The sequence below is a fragment of the Porites lutea genome, chromosome 4, assembly GCF_958299795.1.
Source record: "Porites lutea chromosome 4, jaPorLute2.1, whole genome shotgun sequence".
NCBI lineage: Eukaryota > Metazoa > Cnidaria > Anthozoa > Scleractinia > Poritidae > Porites > Porites lutea.
In genome coordinates, this window is record NC_133204.1 from 41,098,737 (window position 1) to 41,124,645 (window position 25,909).

At 38.7% G+C, this 25,909-nt stretch overlaps 3 protein-coding genes across 3 annotated transcripts; all 3 read left to right on the forward strand.

Moving 5' to 3' along the window:
• Positions 1-1,126: 1,126 nt before the first annotated feature.
• LOC140934681 (uncharacterized) lies at positions 1,127-14,969 on the forward strand. The gene is made up of 7 exons (XM_073384262.1): positions 1,127-1,499; positions 2,564-2,718; positions 5,500-5,686; positions 8,334-8,413; positions 8,834-9,116; positions 11,332-11,516; positions 11,976-14,969. Exons 1-7 carry the CDS (start codon positions 1,127-1,129, stop codon positions 12,087-12,089), a joined length of 1,377 nt encoding a protein of 458 aa, XP_073240363.1. The 3' UTR covers positions 12,090-14,969.
• Positions 14,970-18,480: 3,511 nt separating this feature from the next.
• LOC140934682 (acid-sensing ion channel 2-like) lies at positions 18,481-21,323 on the forward strand. The gene is made up of 3 exons (XM_073384263.1): positions 18,481-19,413; positions 20,462-20,618; positions 21,212-21,323. Exons 1-3 carry the CDS (start codon positions 18,481-18,483, stop codon positions 21,271-21,273), a joined length of 1,152 nt encoding a protein of 383 aa, XP_073240364.1. The 3' UTR covers positions 21,274-21,323.
• Positions 21,324-22,338: 1,015 nt separating this feature from the next.
• LOC140934683 (acid-sensing ion channel 5-like) lies at positions 22,339-25,521 on the forward strand. Its single transcript, XM_073384264.1, has 3 exons — positions 22,339-22,637; positions 22,882-22,973; positions 25,197-25,521. The coding sequence occupies exons 1-3, from the start codon at positions 22,339-22,341 to the stop codon at positions 25,343-25,345; spliced, it is 540 nt and encodes a 179-aa protein (XP_073240365.1). The 3' UTR covers positions 25,346-25,521.
• The last annotated feature ends 388 nt before the right edge of the window (positions 25,522-25,909 follow it).

Sequence of the window (25,909 nt, forward strand, 5' to 3'; positions counted from 1 at the left end):
TCCCAATACACCAGGCAGCCTGAGACAGCAGAAGCCACTATGTATACCCACCACTCTAAGATGAGCATGCACAGCAGCCACACGTACCGTCCAGCAAGCCAAGCACATTGAGAGCACGCACCCCTCTCCTGAATGCCTGAAGACTGGTCTTACTGCATAGTTCCTGGCTTATCTTGCCCCATATGTGTGGGCCTAAATATCTGATACTGTGCTTGCCATACTTAACAGTATTATCTCTTGGAACAGGAAAATCAGTTCGTAAGTTATAATGCTTATGCTGAAAAAATATATTACATACATGCTCTGGAGCTAGTGAATTTTCAACCTTATACATTAAAATTAGTATATCTTGTAACCGTCTGTTCTCAAGACTAGAGAGTCTTCCCTTCTCCAGGAGTTCCTCATACGTAGCATTCCTATCATTATATACAGCACGTAATGCCTGTTCTTGTACTCTTTCTAATTTTCTGGCATCAGATGCTTTGCAAAAATGCCACACTATGTGACAATATGTTAAGTTAGGTAAAATTGCCGATTTGTACAATTGTAACTTGGCTTCTCTGGGAATCATATTTGTAAGACGTACTAGAACACCAACTTTCTTACTTGCCTTTTTGCATATATCACTTATATGAGTACTAAAACTTAGTTTGCCTTTAGTTGACTAAACTACTTAGGGACTGGATCCAGGAGGGAAAGTTTGAAATTTGGTGGGTTAATTTACACATTTGCAGGGAGGGGTGATGGGTAATGTCTTACATGTAGGTTATTTGTTTTATGATCATGTCAGGTGTATGCATTCAAAAATTTTATCCCCTGCATTGTGAAAACACAATCACAAGCTTTTTATACTGTTCAAGAAAGATTTTGCATTCTGATTTTTGTTAAGTTTTTGTGCATAGGTACAATAAAGCTTAAATTTAAAACCAGTAAATTTATAAATTTTGATCTGAGTACTGCTGTAGCTAATGTTTTTTGTTTCTTGAACAAAGTAAACAGGCCTTAGATACATGTATGCCCATCATTATTTATGCATCCAGCTAAGAAGAAATTATATTGACATATCTACTATTTTTATATGTTTATAAATTTATTTTTTTCCCTTTCAGGAAATTTTACTATACCAATGCCTCAAAAACCTTCCGTGTTTGCTTTTGGTTTGCCACCTGGACTTGTTAATGTTTCATTGTTCACTATACCATTTCAAGGAACTGTACAATATGACTTGCTGTATGGTAGAACTTGCCAGTGGCCATCTGACGCTGGATGTTCTAACGATAAAAGAAATCTAAGCCCAGTTGCCAGCTGCCACCGAGTAGAAAAACAGAATAGCACACATATCAAGCGTTTTAGTTGTGTCATTTGCAACAGCACGGAGAAGTGTAGGACTATGGGTATTATACAAAATGACGATTTGTGTTTATACTTCAAGGTGAATGTGACAACCCCTATAGTTTCCTGCAGACACATCTGTACGCAGCGTTACTACCCTGACATATGTGAGTACTCCCGCTTGCTTGTTATGTATATTAGAGAGCTTTAGATTCAAAGATGAGGACAACTAATACAAGAACGCGAACGCTCGCGAAAGCGCCATGTTGAAACTTCCCGAAGAGAGGAGGAAATGGGGCTAGTCGTTTTTTCTCCCCTCCCCCTCCCCGCTTTCCTTCTTTCGCCCTCGCACCTACCGTGGTCCCTAATAAGGTCCCTACAAGGTCCCTACCGTAAGGGTTACTATTTCTACTCTCCCCAATCTTCCACTGTCATAAAATCAAAGATGGCGGCTACAACAATATTACGAACACGAACGAGGTTTCGCCCGCCCAAAATACGCGCTATACGCCTGCACTGCGGGCTAATTAGTCATCATCATTCAACTACGATTTTTTGCGAGAATGTTGTAATGGCGAAAACAAGTTATTAAATATTAGGAATTTTATCAATTTGGCAATCTGGAGAGGGCTTTATTTTAATTAGCTCCTTCAAAATGGAAATAAGCCTACTTTCGTGGTGAAAAAAAGTACATTGAAGCTTTCCAGGGTGTCTATTTTTAGAGAATAGGTGAGAAAGGACGATTATATCGTCCTCGTAGTCGTCCAACATTTTTTAAAATTTAAAGCTCTCCCGGGTAGGGTTTTTGCGCCTTTTTGGTGTGAAAACGGGTATAGTCTTGCCCAATTTGGTCTGGAATCGGGTTTGGTTTTCGAGGGAACTACGGGAGTGTATGAACGTATTTATCGTTTCAATTCCAAATGGTTGAGAAAGAACTAGAAATATACGAATTCTAAATGGATTTGAATAATCTTTTTTTTGTTTGCGCTCTAATCTAAGTCTGAAACTAAAAAAGAAGAAAAAAAATGGGCCTGTCGTACCCGCTATGGATTTCCCGTGGTTGACCATATAATAAATCCTTTATTAACCAAGCTTGTTTGGTCAACATTGCTGGTTATATTGAACTTGGTGAATATCCAGTCATCCTGACCTCACGCTTGGTCCATAACGCATTTATCTAGCTTATCTTGTTTAGCAGTTGCTGAGGTTTTGAAATTGCCTTACTCCCTAGTCCTCGTTCCTCCACCAAAGTCGGTACGACTTCTTGCAACAAACAAAAAGGAGCTGACTGTGCACTGGAAACGCCCACCTGAACTAAAGGATCAGAGAATCGATTATAAACTGTTGCTGAAACCGCAGGATCATCAATCAACACCCTGCATACAGGTACAGTACGTTAATAACTGATATTGATATAACGAAGAGCAACTTGTAACCAAATTTAGAAATAACTGGACGCATTCAAATTTCTTTGGGTTTTGGTTATTTTTCGATAAAGAGTAGGTAACGTTCCAAAACGTTTTTGTCTTATAGACGCTTTAAACAAACCTATTTAGCCTATCCACAGACAAAATGATATATTTTTTCAACTAATTTGCGATCTAGGTGCGCGAGAAACAAATAAGTCGGAAACGTCTGTAGATATCTTTGGGAAAAGAGAGATTTTTGAGTCACCTCCGCGTTCGCCACAGTATACATCACTTGTTTGATGAAGCATACACAAACTATTCAAAACCTAATTTCAAGACACAGTATTGAAAATGCGACTTTCAAGTTTCCAAGTCAGCGTAGCATAATCAGAATTCAAAAAAAAAAAAAAACTGCAATGTCTTTGAAAAATCTCGATGTCCGCCTTTTCATCACAAGCCATTGCGCTTTTAACCAGAATGCATGGCGCTTTTAACCCGCCAAAGTGCATTGGATTGCATTAGCTGCCATGTACCAATGTACGAGAGCAAAATTTATAGATTAGCAAAAATCGATAACAGTGGATAGTTATCGATAGTAATCGATAACAAGCAATAATCTTCAGGCTGCAGTTGTTTAAAAGCTGGATAGCGCTATCCACCAGGCCCCAGTTGTTCAAACGTTGGATAGCGCTATCCACCGGATAAACCACTATCCAGCGGATAGCGTAATTGATTTCCGTAATACTTATTGGCTGGATAGTGATTTATCTGGTGGATAGCGCTATCCAACGTTTGAACAACCGCGGCCAGATAAATTACTATCCAGTGGATAAGTATTGGGGAAACCAGTTGCGCTATCCAGCTTTTGAACAACTGGGGCCAGGTGTGTTAAGTTCAGATATTCTGAACTTGACAATGCTATTTGGTAAACGAAATCCACTGGACCGGCTCAAGCTTAAAGCATTTTATTTTTGAGTTCAGCGACTACTCCAAGCGTAGTCTTCGTCGCGTTCCTTTTTTGTTTCTTTGGTTTTAATAGATCTTTACATGTCCATTCAATCCTGCGCCATTCAATCCAGTATGATATATATTTTAGGCATTGAAAATCTCCAGATCGCTGCCATCTTTTGGCATAAGGGGTCGTACTTGGTTCGGCGAAAGCTGTTATGTAAATGTGTATCGCCAAACCTTTTTAGTATTTTATCAATTAAAACAACTGCATAATATCACGACTGAATGGTCAATAATACCGTACAGACAACATTGGCTAATATTTAGACTTGCCACAAGTCGACTTCACGAGTTTCTAAACAAGCGGAGCGATCTTTCTAGGCCCCAAAGCGGCCGAGCGAGCGACGAAGTCATATTAAGTCCGACGAAGACTTTTTTTGAAAGTCTAGTTAATGTTTTCTGATAAAAATCGATATTAGTCGATAATAATCGATAAAACAATCATAAGTCAATCATCAATCGAAGTCACGACTTTTTTCTTTATCGATTGATATCGGAAATCGATTTTCATCGATGATTGATATCGTTGACTATCGATTTTTATCGATTAGCGATTAACTACCCCTGGGACTAAAGCAATTTCGAGAACGTGACTCGTGAGTATTTTAGAACTTGCATATATATGTCCCTGAAATAGTCTAGTCAAAACGTCTCCTGCAAGCACTGTTATCTCCAAGGCCCGACGCTACGAAGGAAGAGAGACCATCGCGAGCAAACGTTCGCTTTTCCATCGAGCACAGAAGTCCACGTGACGCCTACGTCAAAACGTCAAGTTCAATGACATTACTTCCTCTTGTTTTGGAAGAAACATCAGGGACCTAAATTTCCAACGATTTGACGGCAACGAGAACGTCAAAATTACAAAAAAAACCCAAACAATATGTTTAATAAGCAAAACAACAACTTTGCACGTGCACGACAGTTTTTTCTGTACGGCTACTTCGTGAAAATGCCTAATTTCGCGTTTTAGGAAGAATGTAAACGAGCAACGGCCAAATTTTATTTCTTTCTCTGAGCATGGATATGGTCCTTTCGCCTACAACATTTGACAAAGTAAGTGGGTAGAAATAATCGCGATAAATACTGTAAGAGCGCAAATTTACAGCAGACTCGCATTACGGCAGCGGTTATAAGCGAGGTTTTAATTGGTCGAAGTTAATTTATTCGACCCTTGCGCTGGACTACGGGTCGATCAAAGAAGCAAACGGTTGCTCGCAGTGATATCTCTCCCTTCGTAGCGTGGCGCCCGGCGTGGAGAAACCACTGCTCGCAGGCAAAGCAAAACGTAGCTTAAATCTCCAAATGACAGAAGAAAAACCAGTTGATTATTTTAAAATTGTGGCCAACAGGGGCGTAGCCAGGAGTTTTCAAAGGGGGGGGGGGGGGGGGGGGGGGTCACAGAGGCTACTCACCAGATTGTCATGTCGACCTCCACGCCCATATTAACTAAAGACAAGAGCCGTTGACGAAAATACTTCACAAAAAAACAAATTTTAAAAAAGTGGACTTTTCAACAATGGCTTTTACGGCCAAGATATTGTCATGGCTTTTTCGCTACCTTAATATTGTAGGTTGTTTGCTCAAAAAAAAGGCCTACCAGGGAGGGGGGGTCACGGGCACCCCAGGACCCCCCCCCCCCCGTAGCTACGCCCCTGGCCAAGAAACTGAAACTGGACCTGCCCAGCGCCCTCTGAGTGGACGTTTCATAACCATATTTCTAATTCTCGCGTACTTTTGCTTTTAACAGAGTTTACCTTCACTTGAACATAACTACTCGTATACCTTTACTGGTCTGAAACCTTGGGCTAACTATTCCGTGACTATTTGTTGTGAAGTTTTTGGCGTGACGCCAGTTGTAAATGACTCATTGTGTACTTGTGGTGGTCCTAACTATATAAAGGGATGGCCAGTCTTTCAACGCACATTACCCGAAGGTAATATCGTTTAATCTACTAAATAAATACTGGTCTAAACGCACGTAGTTTCTCGCCAAATATATTGCGACTTGTGTAATGATTTTGCGATATGCCAGAGTTCAAATTGAATTCTGTTAAATTTATTGTATTGGTTGAAAGATTATAAAGAGATTTCACTCTCTTTAACTGAACGTTTTTAGGTTTAGTTTTCCAGTTGCGATAAGCACATCGATAACGAAGATCATGAGAGTTATTTTCAATTCCTCAAGTTCGTCCAAGCTAGTTTGAGAACTGAGGTAACAATAGCATCATGCCTTTCCTAGCGGTAGTTGAGGGCAAAAGGATTGAACAAAAGCAAAGCAGAGGATTAAAACTTCGGATCTCCCCTAAAGACTAGGAGGATTGAGGGCCCGGTTGCATAAAACCTACACTTAAGTGCCCACTTAAGTAGGTCACTTAAGAATCCGTTATGGGTACACATACGGGTGTTGCATGAAACGCAATTAGCACTCTCGTAAGTTACTGTTTTACGTGGTAACTTACGGGCTCACTTAAAGGCTCACGTAACTTTGATACAGTACTTTATTAATGACTGACTCTTCTTTTTTAAGCTAACCATCGGTGAGTGTAAAGAAATTTTTTAGTCGTTTCGAACACTTTTAAGCCTCTCAAAAAAATGAAATTTGCATGCAATCGTTATTTTTCTTCAATGTCTACTGAAAATGATAATTCTTCTTCTTTTTTCACAACGTCGGCTTAAATTGTACATCAGAAAACGCTTTAGAACAAATTACGTGAAGAAAAATTACTTTTTTTCACTTCTCAGTAAAAGATCTTGTTAACTTTAGTAAAAACAGTAACGATACGGGACCTACATAGGTCCCGTAAATTTACGAGCTATTTTTCCCGTAAAAAAAGTTTTATGCAACACCCGCAATTTCTGTTGCATAACCGACATTTAAGTGAACACTTACGAAAATCGTAAGTGCAACCACTTACTGAATTCCCTAAGTGGACCACTTAAGTGACTTAATGCAACTCACTTAAGTTACGAGTGCACGTACGTATACCCGTAGTTGTTACGGGTGTTTTATGCAACCGGGCCGAGGACTATAATTTAAAATCGAAGCTCTAGGAATCGATAACACTCTAGTGAATGTTCCCGCATTATACAGACAATTGCTAAAATCATCCCCTCAACTTCATGATGTTCAGTTTTCACACAAGAAAGGCCCAATTAATTTAAACTTAGTAGTCCAGTGCAGCCATTCCCTTTCTAACCAGTGGAGAAACGTATTTAATAAACACCTAGGATGGCAAGAGATGGGCGCTAATAAAGCAAAAATGGTGACCTTCAGTTATGGTCACTCAGCTTCGTCTAGAGGAGGATGTTCAGGATTAATGTAAGTGCGATTTACGAATTTGCCTTCCACACCGTGAACCAAGTGCACCACCCTTGGTGGTCTTCAACCACCATTGGTGGTCTTCAAATACCGAGGTGCTTTCGCAATTCAGTTCTCTGAAAAGAACCTTGCCTCACAAGAAATTTATTGGGCATCCTTCTACGCTTTGGTGAAGATTTTTTTGGATTCGTACGGGAGGATACGGATCCTCCTACCAGAAAGGGACACTCAAGTTCATCGCTTTCTCTAACGTAATTTCTTGTAGATTCCGAGACCGCCTACTATACAAGGCCTGTCTCGAGTAACCTATGGTGACAAACCGTGATCCGACACGGCCGGCTACGTAATCATTCCCATCGCTAAGGAACTGAGATGCGGAAGAGTACCCGGATGCGACAGAACTCTAACTGACGTTCAGCTAACTAAATGAATTACGTCATTCATTGTTTGACCTCCTATAAGGCAGTCAATCGGATGACAACCCTCCATCAAGCTCTTCCAAAGGGGAGTTTTCAAATAGAGGAATGGTAGTGATCGTCTAAATAAGTTCAAGTAAAGGAAAATAGATGCCGGTAAGGTAATCGAACCTCCTCATGCTAAGACAAAGTCAGGCAACGCCAACGCAGCGTTCATGAGGTTACCACACAAGTAGACCATTAACGAAGTATTCAAAGTAAAACCCGAAGATTGCAGCTTTTAAATGTGAAAGGCGTGATGCGATTGTAACCCTTACCGCATACTAATTTCTCCGTTGAAAGAAAAAATTCTCGAATAAGGTCATCGTCACTAACCATCCCCATCATCACCACTGTTGTAGTTACCGCCCCGCCACTAACTCTGCCATCATCATTGTCATCGTTACTGGTGTCCTCGTCGTCGTCGTCGTCGTTGTCGTAATCACCTTCCTTCGTCACCATGATCACCCCTTACCTAAGCCACGATCATCGTCATAAACAAAGTTATTTCTTTTGCCATTTCAATCTTTTCGTCAACACACATTGGCTATCATGCACTTTGTTTCATCCTCCCTCCGCCCACACTTTTCCACTAGAATTGTTTTCAATTTTCTTTCGGACTAACCGCAAAATGCAATCGCCCCTTGAGAATTATACATGTATGTAATATTTCGGGGTCAAACGTAGTGGATTGTGGTGAATCTGCAAGTGGTAGATGAGTTTATGGGACGGTCTTGAACTTAACATAACGTTTAACCAACCACGCATATTTATCTCCTCTTTATTTTCTCACCCGGCTACTGACAGCTCCTTCAAAACAGCCTCTGCTACAGCCGTGTGAGGCTTCGTGTGGAGACAGATACTTCAGTGCCGTTCTAAAGTGGAAGGTATATAATTCAGCTAATTAAACGTATACCTCAAATGAATGAGAAACAAGTTACATTGATTGTAAAAAATATATGTATTGAAAAATTGTCCACAATTTAAATTGTCTCCCGAGAAAGTTTGAGTTAGAATTCAGGAAATCCGCAAAAAATGCTGAAAGACTAAATAGTCCCATCTAAAAGTTCTGCCAGTCAAGAGTGGTTGTCATTCGAAAGGGAGGAGGATCTGGTCCACAGGCTTCGGGCAAAAGTCAGAATCAGTTAGCAGACTAAGCATAATGGGTTTAAGTACCATGCGGTATGTAATACTACTGCGGGGAAGTTTTATTGAAATGGTCACATCTTGGAGTTCGCCCGGACACAAAGCCGTAGATTATTTATTCTGGAGAAATAGGATCAATTGTCTCGAACGTTATTTTGTAGGCTAGTGAAGAGCATGAGTGGAATGGAATTCCAACCAAGTCTGTTATCAAACTATGGAGTGATTCACAAGATCAGGATGAAAATCAGTTTGGTGCTCCTGTTATTTCATTTTCTGTTCCCCTGGCAGCGGATTTTAATGGTTCGTTGGTGACATACACTGTACACAACCTCAGTATTCATTCAAGTTACCTCGCCACGGTGCAGTATTGTACGCAGGCAGGATGTGGTCCTAACGCAACCAGGAATTTGAGCTGTGAAAAATGTGAATTGTTAAGTGAACCAGGTAGCTGATACATTAGGGAGCTTAAGCAAGAACGACGGCGACAATTACGAAAACTTCACCTGATTCAGTAAAAACTGTATTCGCGCTGGGTCAAACTTTATCGCGCTTATTTCATCCCGTTCAATTTGTCTAATGTTAGCAAATTTTTCTGGAGTTGAATTCTTAAAGAGTGTATCAAAGTTCAAGGAAAAAAAGAAAGTCGTTTTCTTACGTTTACGTCCTTCGCAAAACGTGAAATTAGGCACTTTCACGTTGTCGTCGTGTAGCGATGGTAAGGAAATGTATAAAAAAGCGCGATGCACGTGCAACGTTGTTGTTTTGCCAGACTAAACATACTGCTTTTTTAACCGTTCTCGTTCCCGTCGTCGTCGTCGTTGTTAAAGCTCCCTAAAAATATTTCAAGACGAATTACAGTGCTTTATTGTTCTTTTTGTTATGTCTATTGTACCCATCAAATATGGCAACCATAGGAAAAAGTCCATGAAAGTTAACATTAACATAATTCTCTACTAAAAAAGAGGTAATTTTGCAATAATCTTCTGTCCATTATAAGTAGTTTCAAAAGTATGTCCGCCGTAACTTGGCCAAGAGGTTGGAACTGAAAGGAGACACTTTAAGCATAATGAATTTTCAAAGGTAATAATCAAAACTATAACAGATTATCATGTTTTCTGGTTCATGTAAAATGTTTCAAGTGAAACCTCACTGGAAAGACGGTCCACTGTAATCTGAGAAAATAGTTATAAGGTAACAACTTAAAATTTTGATCTCTCTGAAAATAAATAGTTGAATAATGCAATTTCTATCACAAACGAGAGAATCGCCAAATTTTGTATTGAAAAATGTCCTCTTGCGTGGCATTCCAGTATAACCAAGATATACGTCACTCGAAAGGGAAAGTTGCCTCCTGTTCGTCGCAGTCCAATAAAGAAAAGATATTATAACTGAATCTTCTCCAGTACGTAGTAGTAAAGTTACTTGCTAGTATTTGTTAAAAAACAACAGCAAAGTAACTGAGTGTGTAACATTTGTACGTGTGTTCGAAATTGTGAAGGTGAAAAATAATTTGATACGATAAAGTGTGATTCATAGCGACCACGTTCACGTTATCCGTAATATTTGCCTTGAGCTGTGCTGCATGCTTTTTTTGACAGTGCGTAAAATCTAATAGAATACCTCGAAGGGATCACTGTTTGTTTCTTTGTTTGTTTTTTGCCTCAAAAGCACTCATATTAGTATATTTGATTTTCCTTTTTAACAGACGGTCTTTGTCGACCCAGTGTCTTTTTATCCATGTTGTTATTATATCAAGGTTGTACTCAGAGACACAATGTAGGGAACTATAAATCTCTGAGTAGGCCAAGGGCAAAACTAAGTCGCCGTTGGCCACAAGACAGAAGGGAACTTATAAGCACCAGACGCAGAACTGGATCGGGGACTCGGTTTGCGAGACAAATGCAAATCATCAAGCAAAACAACGTGAAACCATCACGAACGCCGACAGAATAATTCAGTTGAAAATGTCTATCAAAGATTTGCGTCAAGTTTCGTTTCTTTCTTACGAAGAAAACATGATTTCAGACGAAGAAGTCCTACTTTTGTGTGACGAATACTCTTCGAAGAACCCAGAATTTGAACCTCTGGTTTCAACCGAAGAACTCGCGTTTTGAAGTTCCGTGACCGCAGCTCAAGAACGTCTTGACATGCGCAATGGCTGTCATGCTGCAAAAATACTTCTGGTTGGCGTCCGCGGTACCAAGAACGTCTGGTGCTTAAGTTCCCTAATAGGAAGCTATAGCAACGACGACGGCGACGGCATCTAGAACGTCAAAAAAGCAATAGGTTTGATTAGGAAAATAACAACTTTGCACGTGCATCACGCTTTTTGTACATTTTTTGGCTTGAAAATCCCTATTTTCACGTTTTATGGAGGACGTAAACAAGCGACAAAAAAAATTTCTTTTTCTTTCAAAACTTGAATGTGGTCCCTAAGAAATCAACTCCAGGGAAATTCGCCTACATTTGACATTTTCAGCGAATTGGAATAAGCGCGAAAAAAGTTGAAAAAAACGCAAATTTATTTCAAAGTGGCGTTTTCGCTGCCGTCGCCGTCGTCGATTCTAGGGCGCATTCCTGTGATATTTTACTACTTACACTGTTGTTTTTTAAAAATAATTCACATCCTTTTTTTTTAAATAAATGACCGTTTTTGTAGGCACACCAGACCATCAGGTGCCATCTGGGAGTCCGGAGTCCCATCAGACGATGATTGTAAGCGTGGTTTCTGTGGCATCAGTGCTTGTTACTGCTGTTGCTGTGTGGTGGTGTTATAGAGAAAGGAAAAAGAGGTCTCAACAGCAAGAAAACATCGTTCCTCTAGAAGAACAGATAGGAGATGTGGTATGTCTACCTTTAGCTTGAGTTAGTTATTGTTACAAGATCTCTAATGCTTTAACAAGTTAGTGTTATTCGTTTTCTAACAATTGCAAAGAGAATTATAAACTAACACCAATCTCACTTTTAAAGTGTTAATCCGTTTCGTATTCTCTATCCTTGGTCAACACAACCGAAAATCGTTTACAAAACTGAAATATATTTTTTTACTGTTGCCCTTGTTGGTAATGTTTATTTATTGATGTGGGTTTTTCAAACGACGCCTCGTTCTCGTTCAAAGCAAACCGAGAACGATACTGCCGCCATACTGACCAGCCTCAGCAACATCGGAATATTTCCGATCGTGTACGGGAGCCCTCGATCAAGTTCGAAAATCTCCTTGTTAGTCCTTACATAAAAACCGACGTGGCAGCCATGTCATGGGGCACTTTACCTATTCACTTTTATTGTCGATTTACTTTTCAGACACCTCGAATATACGAACCGCCGCTATCCTTCACGTTCGACAGCGGCGTTTACCGTCAAATACCAGATACGCAATCCCTCCTAACTGACAAACAAGCAGCGGAGATGGTCTAGACAAATGGTCTTACATTTTTGTTCTATTTTTGGTTGTGGGTATGGCGATAATACCTTGCTTAGGTGGCGGTTTTGTTGAGTTCGAACACACTACGCGACATATCGCTGCAATTCGTCGGGGCGACAAGTCAGTCCTTTTGTACAGCTTTGGCTGCGAGTTGCGCGACACGTTGCAGCGACAAATCGCCTCGTGTATACTGGAGAATGTCTGTTAATGTAATTTGATTTTGAGCGACTTGTTACCGCGACAAAAAAAATTCTGTTATGGAGACAGATTTTCACAAAAATCTCCAGTACACTCGAAATTATTTGCCACTGCGACGGAATGCTGCAACTTGTCGCTTAGTGTATTCCGAACTTTCAAAGCGGCTTGGGCTAGCGCGAGAGGTTACTGCTCGCTTCACGCCCTCCTCCGTTGCTTCTCTCTTACAAAGCCATCTAGCTGCTCAGGCTATTGATGTAACGAATAGTTTCTTTTTCATGTCGCTGTCCACGGGCCACTGTTACAGATCCCTAAATTGTTTGCCCAAACACAATTTCAAGGGGCTGTGTCACGACAGTCGAGTTCCCTTTGGGAGGATTCACTCACAGCATTGGCGAGGAGACTTCTTCTTTGTTTGTTGGCATTTGCATTATTCCTATATAATCTCCTAATCTTTTTCCAAAACCAAATTCCTTCAATTGGCAAATAGCATTTGCTGCAAATGAATCCACCCTTTGTTTCGTTTGTCAATTATGGGTCCTTATTAAACAATCTTGTGGAGGCGTGTGTCGCCGAGCGATTAACGCCTCCAACTCCGGATCTGGTTGGAGGTCCGGGGTTCAAGCCTCGCCCGCCGCGTTGTTTCCTTAGGCAAGGAACTTTACTATATAAATGGTGTATAAATGAGTAGCGCTAATTACTGATGGGGTATATCCCCTGCGATGGACTAGCATCCCGTCCAGAGGGGAGTAGCAATACTCCTAGGCATTCTTCATGCTAAAGAAACCGGGATAAGCTCCAGCCGTTTGGGCGTTTGGCTAGTGTATACAGTCTTAGTAGCAGCAGGCAGAATTATTTTTCCAGGACGACCTTAACAGAATGTTGGGAGAAAACTTGACCCAAGACCCCGCTTAGGTTTATTACAAAGTTAGATAAAAAGGCTCTGTGTATTTCGTAACTTTAGAAGTCATGACTTGCCGGCGTACTGTGCCGAGCATACATTGCGCAGGATAAATTTACCATTCCGCTGGATAAAAGGAAGTTATTTATGCATGAGATATTTAATAACTGCTTGCATATTTTGCAGTAAATATGTTTCCATTGAAGTATTTATGTACATACCTATTTTTTTCAGTCGTTGCCTTTAGGTAGTATTTTCATGGTAAGATTTTTGGAAAATATTCTGATACAAAATTAACATTTTTAAACTAAATTTCATTTTAAGTGGTTTTGAAATCCAGCATGTTATTCTTAAAAAGGATCATATTTTTTTTTATCCATGTCGCATGTTTGTGTGAGTAATTTTCATGTAGCCTTTACGTGCTTACAACCTCGCACTTAGATTTGCACGTGTTATTTATGGTTTCTCTACGCTTATTTATGAAGGATTTTTGCTGTCAACATTTTGAAAACTCAAGTGTGTAAAGTTAGGATTGCACCCCCTTTTCTACTTGACAAGTTGTTTAAAATTGTGTACATAATGTTGAATATATGGGTTACACAATTTATAATACAGAACCAATCCGTAAAAGATTTCAACGGTTACTTTCACTCTGAATCTGTTTCCACTTTTAAGCAACGTTTGAAAACTTTTCTTTTGTTTTTAGAAATAATTATTTAACCCAGTTCATTAAGATTTGATTCATCATTGTAAGGGCCTTTTAGTTGTAGTTGCTTTATATGTTTTACTGTTAGTCTACCGTAAGTAGGATATTTTAAGATATATTCCAAGTTTTATTGACGGTTATGCTGTTAGCTTTCCTTATTTTTAATAAAAAATGCCAAACGAAACCTAACGCCAAGTCCACATATATCCGTTTCCTTTTCGCCAGTGCAATAAACCTCTGGATTGGTGAAGGATCAGTTGAAAACATGTAAATGGTTATAAAATGTCCAAAACGATGTTACAGTCTGTTGAAAAATAATTATCTCTAAAGGAAATTCTTCTCTTTTTGCCGCCAGCTAGTCTGAACCGTGATGGAAAGCTAACTTGATCACCAGGCAATTCATAGGCGTCATGGGTGGTATCGGGAATTAATTGTAAGCGTCGACGTTATCGAAAACATATTTAATTTGCTTTTCGCTCTGCTTTGTAAAGAACACCAGGTTACTGGCAGGAAGTTTTAGAAATGTTGGAATTTGATCGGATATATCTGGACTGGCGGTAGATCGGCAAAGGAATATGTGATGTAGACGCGGCCAATGTCTTTCCCTAGCCCGCTTCTTTCTGGTTCAGTACCAAGAACTCGACTCGATTCATCGGTCGAGAGAAGAAAATGGGACTGGGCCGAAAGGGTGAGGGTATTTAAGCATAGAATCAACTAGGTGTGAAGTATTTTGATAAGCAGCAGACTGGTGTATTTTTCTAAAAAAATGCTTGTGGGTGCGAAAATGCATTTTGGGGCAGGGCCCAAACGATGAGTGTATTACAATATAGATTCAATTTGGTATAACATGGTATACTTTCCAGATGAGTGGCAGAGTATGTTATTTTTCTTAAAAAAAATGCCCTATGTACGAGAATGGGCGGGACCCAAACGACTGGGAAATTACAACATACATTTAATCAGCTATAAAAAGTGTGTTAAATTCTAGGCTTATTAAAATGAAAATCTTGAAATTAGTTCGGAATTAAATAAATGATTTTAGGTGTACACAAACGTTTCATTCGTTTTGCAATCCAACTGAAACCTGGTTATGCAGGGGAACAGGGCTATAGAGAAGCAGACAGAAATATTCGAAGTATATTGAACCTGGTGTTACCATTAGTCAAACCCGGTTTACGCTATACACTTAAACCTGGGACGCCGCAACCTCGACGCAGCAATTTGGTTTACCTGGGTTTTTTGTAAAGTTGAGGCATACAGTCGAACCCCGCTATTTCGAAGTCCCAAGGGAGATGGAAAAAAGTTCGAAATAGCGGGATTTCGACATAACCGAGGAAGAGTAAAATTCGTAACAATGAATCATTTTTTAATAAATACAGTACAGTATGAAGAAAGACACTGATTAAATAAAAATACAATGTCGAATGATCAGAATAGAGACAGCAGAGTTCATACATGAGTATTTCAGCCGGAAGAACAGTTCACTAACAGTGCGTCTTGTTTTGTAATTGAATAACACAGCTGGAATTTCTTAGCAGGGCGCTGCAGGTGAGTGAAGGATTGTTAAGTCATTAATTAAGCAACACGAGCTCAAATACAATGCAATACGTTTCCAGCTGTCCTCGTATGTACGTACTCTGTTTTTGACAAGTTCGAAATAACGTGGTTGTTTTTAGGTGTAGAGAAAGAACGATGAGTTCGAAATAGCGGGGAATTCGAAATAACCGAGTTTGAAATAGCTGATAGTAAATGACTGGAAACATAAGGGTAAATCCAAGGGAATTCGATCTTCCTTCGGAATAGTGGGGACTTCGAATTAACCGAGTTCGAAATAGCGTGGTTCGACTGTAGTTGAAAAGCATTTCCAAAGCTTGGTGAACCAGAGTCGGTTTTTCAAAGAAGGATTGGTTCCGGGCAGGATAAGCAATAACGTTTAATTTTATATTTGCATGGAGACACCTTTAGACTCGTTTTGCCAAAGATTTGCGTTTTAAAGAACGGTGCGTTTTCTTTTTTCAGAAGAAAGTAGTCTAGTATGAATGTTTTACTCCTTTTTTATGGTGGAATATGTTAAAGACAATGACGTCATGACTTGGCATCTCAGTAAAATCTGTTAGAATTGGCTTGTTATACAAATATTTCCTTGGGGAGTTTATGCTTGGCATCCAAACAAATTGTTTTGCAAAACCCAGGTAACCAATGAACGCCTTTGTTATTTCTTTCATCCAATGAAAAATCAAGACGTGACCTATTTACAAATAAATTTAAATCTGTCAAACCTCCTTATTGGAAGAGTTTAACATGATTAGAATTTCATGACGACATTGGTGTTGGTTTATGCTTCCTCAAATTAATGAAGTCACAGACCACCTCGAAAAAGAAACAAAATAACCTTACAATACATGTACTACTTTGGTAACATGTTAAGAATCTACAAAAAGGCGACCTAAAAGTTTTTGGTTCTTGTTTGTCAGTTTAAAAATCGGCAGTTTTGACCTGGCGTTTTTTCGAGACCGGCGTTCAATCGGCGTCCGGCGTTTAATCGAGGAATTACGGAATATATTCACTCTTTACACTGAATTCGCTTGATCCGTCCTCTTTGGTGATTTGAAAATGCTTCAGCTGACATGACGGAAGTACTGAAGTATCATTCTCAACTGCCAGATAATTGAGAGCCGAACGTATAGAAATTCATGCATCGTGGGGTATTTATATACCGATTATAAACAACTTGTCTTTGGATCCCTAAATTTTTCTCTTTCCACCATATATTTTTCCTCGAAAGTCAGCATCATATACTGGACAGTACATTTTTTTATTGGAATATGGATCGGAAAACCTTGAAGTTTTTTGAAATACTTCATATTGTTTAAGAGGTGTTTTAAATGCCTTGAAACACTGTGTCTCGTGTTTGATATATCATATCCTCAAATAATCCATAAACACAACAAAAAAAGATGGAAAGGGACCTGGACTGTCGGATATTGTTGCCTCTGTGTTACCGGTTTGGGAACAATCAAGCCCATGTCGGTTTAGCTCCTGCCGACAAAATTTGGAATTTTATGCCAGGGCATCATTTTTAATTGGGGAACAGGCAAGCCTGAGAGGGAGTTCTTTTGTTCGGGACTTTTCGAAACTTGCTGGCAGGCTTCGTGTGAATTAACCTACCGAAATGAACGCCTACTCAACCAAATTCTAATTTTGGAGGGTTTTGCCCAACTCAAACCTTATCTCTTGGCCTCTTTCCTTTTTTTCTTTGACTGGTTCGTTACACTTGTTAGCACATGTTAGGCCGAAGATCTTTCTCCTGGATCCGTTCATTATTGGTTTGATTGCTTGTTGAAAAAGCTTATTGCATCATACGTGTTTCAGTACGAAAGGGTTTCTAATTCTGCAATGTGATCTCGGTAAAGGCCTCATAAATATGGTATTGACTTTCAATACATTTTCCGGCATCGTTGACAGCTGCTACAGTCAACGTATACTCTGCAAGCAATCAAAAGCTATAATTTTTCGCAGAAATTTTTAAGTAATGAAATAACTGTACTCTGCAAACTGTTTTTCTTTCCGCATTGTCAAGCTAAACAATGAATTTTCGCATAAAACTTAAGACGAAACATCCCGTGCATTATCACTATAAGAGCCAAAACGTTTGAAAGTTGGCAGTAGCCGGCAGTCTTCATTTGCATGTTAGAATTTAAGAAATAGTGATGAATAATTATATACCTCTTATTTTTTCATTTGTTTTTGTGGAAAAATTAGAGAGAAGAAGAAGTGCCTTTATTTACCATACATTCATATGTACACACGTAACCTATTACATTACTACAAGGCAGGAGATCAATCAAGCTCTGTAAGAGCTTTTAGACAATCTCCGCTTTATTCTAAGTAGATGTAAGGAATTCACTTGTACCGTTAACTTTCGTGTTCAATTACCAACCTCATATCAAATCTTGAGTATATGTGGGCATCAAATTTATCCTTATTGTGGGTTTTTGTAAACATTATCAGTATTCAAGTGTTCGTATTGTTCATTTTGTCAACATTATCAATTATTCATTTGCGAGGTGCCCCTGAGAGGTATAAAAGACATAAAACAAATAGCGTTTCAGGGGATAAATTAAATACAAAAACTTTTGTTTACAAATCCGATATTGACTTCAGCAGAGAATTATTCAGACTGTTTTGAATGAAGACCCAGGGTCAATTTTGGCGCATTTGAATATATTTATATAGATATTTGCGCCTTATAAGTTTTTGAAATTAATAATTAATTAATTTAAAAATAGTACTTAATATTTGATGGTTCTGAAAAGACAAAGCGGGTACTTTAAAATTCGTTCAGTTTAGTAAGCTCGCAAATTTTAACTAGATAAACTTAAATCAAAGAAAAACAGAATTAATTATTTATACGAACTGTAAAACTAATCATGTTAGATTTAGAACTCTTTCAGAGGCAGCCTGAAGTTGTCTGAAACTTGTTCTCTTTCTGTAAAATCACAGTATTAAGAAGCTGAAAGACAACTTAGTGAGACAGGAATCAACCAAGAGTCAAAAGAGACCACCAAAAAACCGAAATATTATGTCTAAAAATAAGCAAGACCCTGAAAACGAAGGCTTCAAAAGTGACTTTTCAACAACAGAAGATTCAAGAAACCAACATGAAGAAACACAGCAACATGAATATTCCGCTGAGGGATTTCAGTCTTTCGCCCAAGATACGACTTTACACGGTGCAAGATTTTTGTTCGTCAGCAACGTTTCCAGACGTGTAGTTTGGAATATAGCTATGGTCTCGTGTTTTTCCTTCTGTGCTTATCAAGTGTTTCCATCTGTGAGAGCTTTTTATAGCTACCCATTCCACACGACGGTAAAAAGAGAGACAGCCTCTCAGGATGGCCGAGAGCCCCCCTTTCCTGCCGTGACGCTGTGTAACCTTGCAAACACAAGAAGAATTCGACAGCTGTACAGCCCTGTCTTCCATGTAACCCCTAACGAAGAGCAGCTCAAACAGAGCATTGAGGATTTGTCCCATTTGTTGGCAAGGTCACCAAAAGTGTTAACGAAAGAATTTAAAGAAAGGAATCCCGAATTTTTTCACCGACCCAATTCCCCCGAAGAAGTCAAAGAGGAGATGGAACTGTACGCGCTCTTCAGTCATCAGATTGAAGAGATGCTGCTACCACGAGGCTCGACCTTTGAATCGTGCTCTTTAAATGGAGAGGCGTGTGGCCCGAAGAATTTTAGCAAGAAAGCGAGCATTTCTTATGGCCAGTGCTACACGTTTAATTCGGGAAAAAACGGTCATCCACTTCTAAATGTCACACTAGCAGGCAAGGACAGTGGCCTAAAGCTTCGACTAAATATAGAAAGAGAAAGTTACCTCAAAAATCCTGTAGCGTCAGTGGGGCTCACACTACTGATACACGATCAAAAAGCTTTTCCCTTTATGGAAGGGTATGGAGTTATTATTCAACCAGGAATGTCAACCGTCTGCGCAATTAAGAGGAGAAAGGTTAGCTTTATACTTGGAATTATTCGTTGATATTCGACCAAGTCTCATTTTGTTACATGTTTGTTATTCCTCCTATTTCATCTCTGGGCTCGTTTCCCTCTGTTTCCTTTTATTTCTAGTACTCGCCCTTTTCCGGAGCTCTGCGAGGTTCTGCGAGAGACACGTATTTTTAGTATTATCTTTAGGTTTTCACGATTTTTAGTTCAAAGTAAGTGTTCTTAACAAATACGAAACAACAGCAGCTGTATGTCAAACAAACTCCTTCTCCCAAGGGTTTCGTCTTTGCCATAAATGTCTCAAGAACAAGGATTTCTTAAAAATTGTTAAATTTGCGATTAATATTCGCGCGCCGTGGAAAATTACAGATTAAATGGTTTGTGTCCATGCTGTAGTATAACGCCAATTTTCATACTTTTACGGCTTTTTCAGTTTTCCAGATTTAACTGTATATAATTGTTAACTTACGTTCGTGTTATCCTTCCGTACAAAGCTTTGAAATTTCGATTTTTTCACGGCGCTGTTGGAATATTAAATAATTTTAAAACTTTTATTATTGCTTCTGTTGTTCTTAGTATTAATAACAAAAACTTCAGTTGCTTTTTGAAAACATAGCAACCGGTTTGATTAATTTTTAAGAATTAGAGACCTTCGGCAAATAGTGGTACTTGATTGGTCTTCAAATCAATCAATCAATCAATCATTTAATTTGTGTCATAGAGTAGGCTAGGGTTCCCCCGGAGCCTCACCTATAAAAGGCCTAACAAGTTAATACTAATAATTTAAAAATTTAAAAAAGAAATGTAAGAAGTACTCAGGTAACACCCTCCCGCAACCCACATATTGAAACTGTAGCTCTGCCTTTTGCTGTATTTGAGCGGTATTTGTTTATTTTGTACAGCCAGCAAGACCGCGTTAATTGCTTGCTGGCATTAATCCCTCGCATTTCAATAGTCTGTACGTAAACCCTGAGAAGCACAGAAAAACAACCTAGAGCTCTTTTAGTACCATGGTTTTTATGGTGAAACTAAGGGCTTTTCTATTTTTGTAGATAAGTAACTTAAAGTGGCCATATGCAACAAACTGCACAGATCAAACCAATGGCGATACTGACCCCTTTTATAGCTATACTAAACAAGCTTGTCTGAGAAAATGTCGCGACGATTACACTACCAAGAAATGTGGCTGCACGCCTCCTGAAGTTAACGGTAATTTATTTAAGTATACTATGGTTCTTTATACCTTGATTTTGTTTTTTGATTTCCCATTTCGGACCATGTGACGTTACCCCAAAGAACTGTCTCTTTCGCACGTCATCCTGTCCACGTGTATAATATATAATTATATATATATATATATAATTTATATATAGTTTATGAAAAAAGAAAACAAAAGGTAAATTCCCTTGAAAACACTTGATTCGTACACAAACCGAAAAGGTCCATTGATTCCTGAAAACAAACATATCGTAAGTTAGCTTTTGCTAATAGACGATTTTCGCTACTTGGAATATACGTTGATCTTTGTTTCAAATGGATCTCTTCATTTTCCTAGTCAAACTAAGCTTTAAACGTTCGGTTGGTTATATAAACTGATATAAAGGAATGTTAAGTCTCTAACCTTTTGTCGCGCACATAAACTTTGATGCGCAAGTTATACAAGTATAGTAAGTGGTAAAAAATCTCTCGACTGTTGTAACAAATTTGCTATACGTTTTGATAGCGCTGAAGAGCTGGAACATAGATCTCAACTAGATATACGTCAGCTTTTCTTTGAATCTCTCAGTTTTTTTGTTGTACAGCTAGTGGCCCGATTTGTGCAGTGAATGACTCGATGCTGTGTCTTTTTCCATTCCAAGGTTAGTAAATCAAATGATTTTTACATATTCGATGTGAGAGTTGAAAATAAAATTGATCTACGGATAGAAAGGCAAAAATGAGAAACGTGTTGGGACTGGCAGGCACATATAGGATCATTAGGGAGAGAATCGTTCGTGTTCACTGGATAATGCATTTATATTTTTATTTCAAATCAATTTATCTTGTCACGGGCAGTATCGTGATTTTGAAGCTGATGGATTGTACTTCCCCTTGTAGGTTCCATTTGTTGTATATAGGGCAGTTGGGTTCGGGTTAACTTCGTGTCACTCTTTTTTTGTTATGGTACTTTGGCTATCTTCCAAAGTATTAAAGGGATAACGAAAGGATAGCGACAAGGGTATACTACAAGCTACAATAGCCGGTCTTTATTTAAGTTGTCTGCTGGGCATTTTCCTTCACCGTCTTTTAATTGTGCTATTGGCAGTGCTCTGGGCGTTTTTGTCCCTCTTTACAGCAGTTAGAGGCATGAAGATCGCGGTCTTCTATACCTGTTCTCTTACGGTTTCCTGAAGGCAATAATGTTAACTTTCTCAGAGGCCTTGAAACAGATGGTAAGACACCGTTGTCTTTTCAGGCAAGCGTAATACCAACTGACTGAGTATGCGATTCCCGTACCAAGGAATAAGCAGGATGATGATTATTGCTGCAACAACGCGTACGCTTCACCAGTAGAATAAAATTAAAACTAAATCTCTCATATAGGTCTAAACTTAGCTCACATTATCGATTCGTGGGTGCAAAATTAATCACTTGGGGAATTATGCTCCGCAATGATAGGAAGAGCCGAAATCGGAGGTTCAAAAAGCAGCCCCTGCATGTTACGAAAAATTCTAACCTGACGGTGTTTTTGGGCTCCGATCCACCGTTTCTAAGGTGGCAGATGAGCCCAGTACTTGAAACTCGCTTCCTTCTTTCTTCTCAAAGATAAATGAAAACGATTAATAGACACTGTTAGGTTTGAGAAATAAAATGAAAAGGAGCGATGGTTACTAGAGCGTGAAAGTCACGGCTTCTGAGGCTATACAAGATAACCCTGTTTATGAATCAAATGACCAGAATATTTCCATCTTATATATTTTTTGTGGAAGGACGTTTTGATCATTTTGCCATATATTCTGTAGAGGCGTTTGGCAAGTCTAAAGATAAAAAGGTGTGCGAAAAGAACTGCCCTGAAGCATGTAAACAAGTTGAGTACGAGGTGTCTTTGTCATATGGTGGACTACAGAGAGAAGCTCTGATTGAGCATCTGATGGAATTCCTTAATGAAGCCGACAGCTCATCAGTTGGTCGAGGTATTTACGCGCCTTTGTTGAACATGACCAACCATGAGAGGGAAGAATTTATAAAGTAAGTACTTCTTATCGAAATACAGTCTAATTGTTTTGACAACCTCCGACAATTCATGCGTTTCACTACCCGACACAATTAGTCAGCCTTTCCACTATCCATGTATTTCAAGACCATCTGCCTTATTCTCCGACGTACCTTTCTCCTTATTGGTTTAATATTTTAGTCATTTCTTTATTTCATTGCTTCCAGCCTTAAATACCAAAGGCATGGTTAAAGAATAATAAAATTTATTTATCCGCAGCGATAACATTATTTCATTGGATTTATACTTTGACGATCTTGCTTACGATGTCATTGAACAGACGCCAATTTACCAACCATGGACGTTAGTTGGTTAGTAAAGCTGTCATTAAAATTACGAATATACGGTATGCCAATGAAAAGTTTAATACCGTATCAATATGGGTAAGGTTGAGGAATACTGCAGTTACTACAATATAATTCATATACTGGAGCTTTTCACGAACTTTGTGACAATTTTTATACTCATCCTGACATTGTCCATTTTAGATATAATATACTAAGCTAAAATGTTGCTCATATGAAACAGTTAAAAAGACGACAAAGTTGCGACGTTCAACTAACTCCTTATTATCAAGTCAGAAAATAAGTGCATGTTGCAAAGTATAAATACCAAAGGAGCAATGCTTAATTAAAAAACCATTATGAATCGTCAAAAACAGAATTTTGAAAGATAAGAGGACAGACACAAAAAACTGGTGTCAATTTGTTTTTTACAGTAACAAAAGGTGGAAAAAGTCAAATTTCCGGTAAAAATGAAGAAAACACAACAAAATTTGTGATTCTTTAAACTAGCGAAATGTTATTGTCAGTAACGTGTCTCGCCCTGGCGATTGGCTACTGAAGACAGGTAAGTGATTGAGTTTCATTGGCTAAAAATTTGACAGGTTCAGTCACGCCACTGCCCTAAATAAAATAGGAATTTACTATTTTACAAACTTCAGCACAAGAATGAGATTAGTGACGTTTATTGTCTCGAAAAATAGAGGCATTTTGGGGTAGTGTAATGTCGTAAACTAACCCAAGGTTAAAAATTACTCCAAGGAAAGATTCTGGAGCCGTTAAAATAACCGAACAAGTCGAAACATTGTACGGTTGAGCTGTCTATAGAGCAACTAGGTAAGCAGTTTTGAATAGTTGCTAACCCAAAAGCACGATCAGAAATCGTGTAGCTGTTGCTTACCTTAGTTCAAGTCTTTTTTTTTTTTCGTCGTGAACGCCACTCAGCTATAAAAAGTGCGTACAATCAAACCAAAAGGTGGTTTTCACACGCAATTCAACTTACCCTGTACTTACAAAGTTTCTCAAAGTTTGAACAGAAAGTTTTTTTTTATTATTTTCGGAGAGAAGGATCAGAAAAACACTGTTGTCAAAAGTTGTCAAAAGAAAAGTACTGCAATTAATGTCTTTATTTTGAATATTTTCTCAGTATTTTTTACTTTAAAACTACGTATGAATATCAAAAGCCTATCTGAATCGCAGTTTTGAAGCTGTACAATTTCCAGCAGGTCGTCTCCACTTTTTGGAAACTAGGCGTTTTTGTCTAGTTCCCTCTGCTTGTCGGATGAGCCTTTCGATTCGTATGGTATCCAAACCGGATGCAAGTCGTGCATCAGAGCTATCTGACGATTTTTCCTATTAGACAGAAAGTAAAGCTTCTACGAAACTAAACTAAACAAAAACATCGAAGTTTGGCATTCGTTCTGCAAATGACTGCTTCTTGCATTAATTAAAAAAATATGTGTCTGTCCTCTTATTGATCATAAAAATCAGCCAATCAACACGCAAAAAATAATTCCGTTATTGTAAAATCTTTCTTTAGCACTTGAGAAGAATGCGTCGTCCATTTTGTTTCAAAATTGTATGGAATTGGCCAACATTGTTTTACCTCTTCTTCTGTTTAATGTGTTGGTATACACACTTTAAATTCCAGGCCCAGAGTAGGTTCTATTGTGGCTTCTTAGAGCATGTAACCTAAAGGTCAGTAAAAAAAAGGAAGATGAATTTGGAAGATTTTCGTAGCTCACCAATATTCTATTTGTCACTACGCGCCGAATGTTAAGAGGTCCTAGTTGAAGCTATGTAAATTGTGCTTTTCTTTCTATTTTTCTTGCACCGTGTTAAAAAATTTAAAAATAAACAGACAACAACAACAACAACAACAAAAAACAATAGACTGACCTTTCTATTGGTTACGTTTTCTACGTTGTAACTGCCACCAAGACATGGGATGTAGAAACAACTTTTGAACATCTTGGTGGTTTCCAGCATCTGTCGTGGGCTTGTAATTCGGGTAAACTAACAGAAACGTAGTTCAACTGGTGATATGACTTATTTCCAGTTTCGTATCATGTGATCTTTTCATTTTGTAAGACCACGGTTACCAAAACAACAAATCAGTGATAATAAAGAAATTATTCGGTTAGACTCCATTTAGTCATTGGTTGTACAGATTCCGATCAACAACCACGACCTTTTCCTAGATATACTGCCAATAAGTGCTAATCATACTATTATTATATTTATTTCTACAAGGAAATTTGGGTGGTACGTTTGGTCTTTTCTTGGGAATGAGCTGCCTGACTGTACTTGAATTTGTGGACTTTGTCTTCAGGCGAATTTATCACTGGTTCAAAAAACAAAAGACTGGAAAACCACGTGTACAAACCATTCGTGTTGGGTAACATTTCACGGACCTTTAGCGTACAGTACAATGGTTGCGTCCCTTGTTTTGAATTCCGTAGCAGAGAAGACTGTCACAGAATATTTTTAGGTTGCTGGCTGAAAATATAGCAGGAAATGAACAGAAAATTTTTATTACTTTCTTCTTGTTTTTAAGAAAGTCAACTGCACTGTCTTTGTTTAAGACAACGAGAAAACCAGTTTTTTTGTTCTCTATATAACCCTGGGCGCCTCAAAGGGACTCTGTCATGTGTCATATATTGCTATTCTAGGGACGGACCATTAGAAAAGGTATCGGGGGGGGGGGGGGGGGGGCGAAGTACAAAAAAAATATTCGCGCAAGGGAAAATTAAATGAAAAAAAATTCATGCACGTCAATTAATCCTAAAAAATATTCATGACATGACCTAAAAAAAAATTCATACATTCATACGAAAATTCCCCTCCCCCCATAACTATTCTAATGCTCCGTCCCTTAGGTTAGTTCTCTACATGTTCGAAAGTAATAACTTAGTGCGTGCACCCATACACAAAATGCTCCTGTAGAGTTATGAAGAAGATATCAA

Coding starts and splice junctions, on each gene's coding strand:
- LOC140934681 (XM_073384262.1), top strand. CDS start 1,127: ATGCCTCAAAAACCTTCCGTGTTTGCTTTTGGTTTGCCACCTGGACTT. Junction 1,500..2,563: donor GCGTTACTACCCTGACATAT/GTGAGTACTCCC, acceptor CTTACTCCCTAG/TCCTCGTTCCTCCACCAAAG. Junction 11,517..11,975: donor AAGAACAGATAGGAGATGTG/GTATGTCTACCT, acceptor TTTACTTTTCAG/ACACCTCGAATATACGAACC.
- LOC140934682 (XM_073384263.1), top strand. CDS start 18,481: ATGTCTAAAAATAAGCAAGACCCTGAAAACGAAGGCTTCAAAAGTGAC. Junction 19,414..20,461: donor GCGCAATTAAGAGGAGAAAG/GTTAGCTTTATA, acceptor CTATTTTTGTAG/ATAAGTAACTTAAAGTGGCC. Junction 20,619..21,211: donor CACGCCTCCTGAAGTTAACG/GTAATTTATTTA, acceptor TTTGTTGTACAG/CTAGTGGCCCGATTTGTGCA.
- LOC140934683 (XM_073384264.1), top strand. CDS start 22,339: ATGACCAGAATATTTCCATCTTATATATTTTTTGTGGAAGGACGTTTT. Junction 22,638..22,881: donor GAGAGGGAAGAATTTATAAA/GTAAGTACTTCT, acceptor ATTTATCCGCAG/CGATAACATTATTTCATTGG. Junction 22,974..25,196: donor CCAACCATGGACGTTAGTTG/GTTAGTAAAGCT, acceptor TATTTCTACAAG/GAAATTTGGGTGGTACGTTT.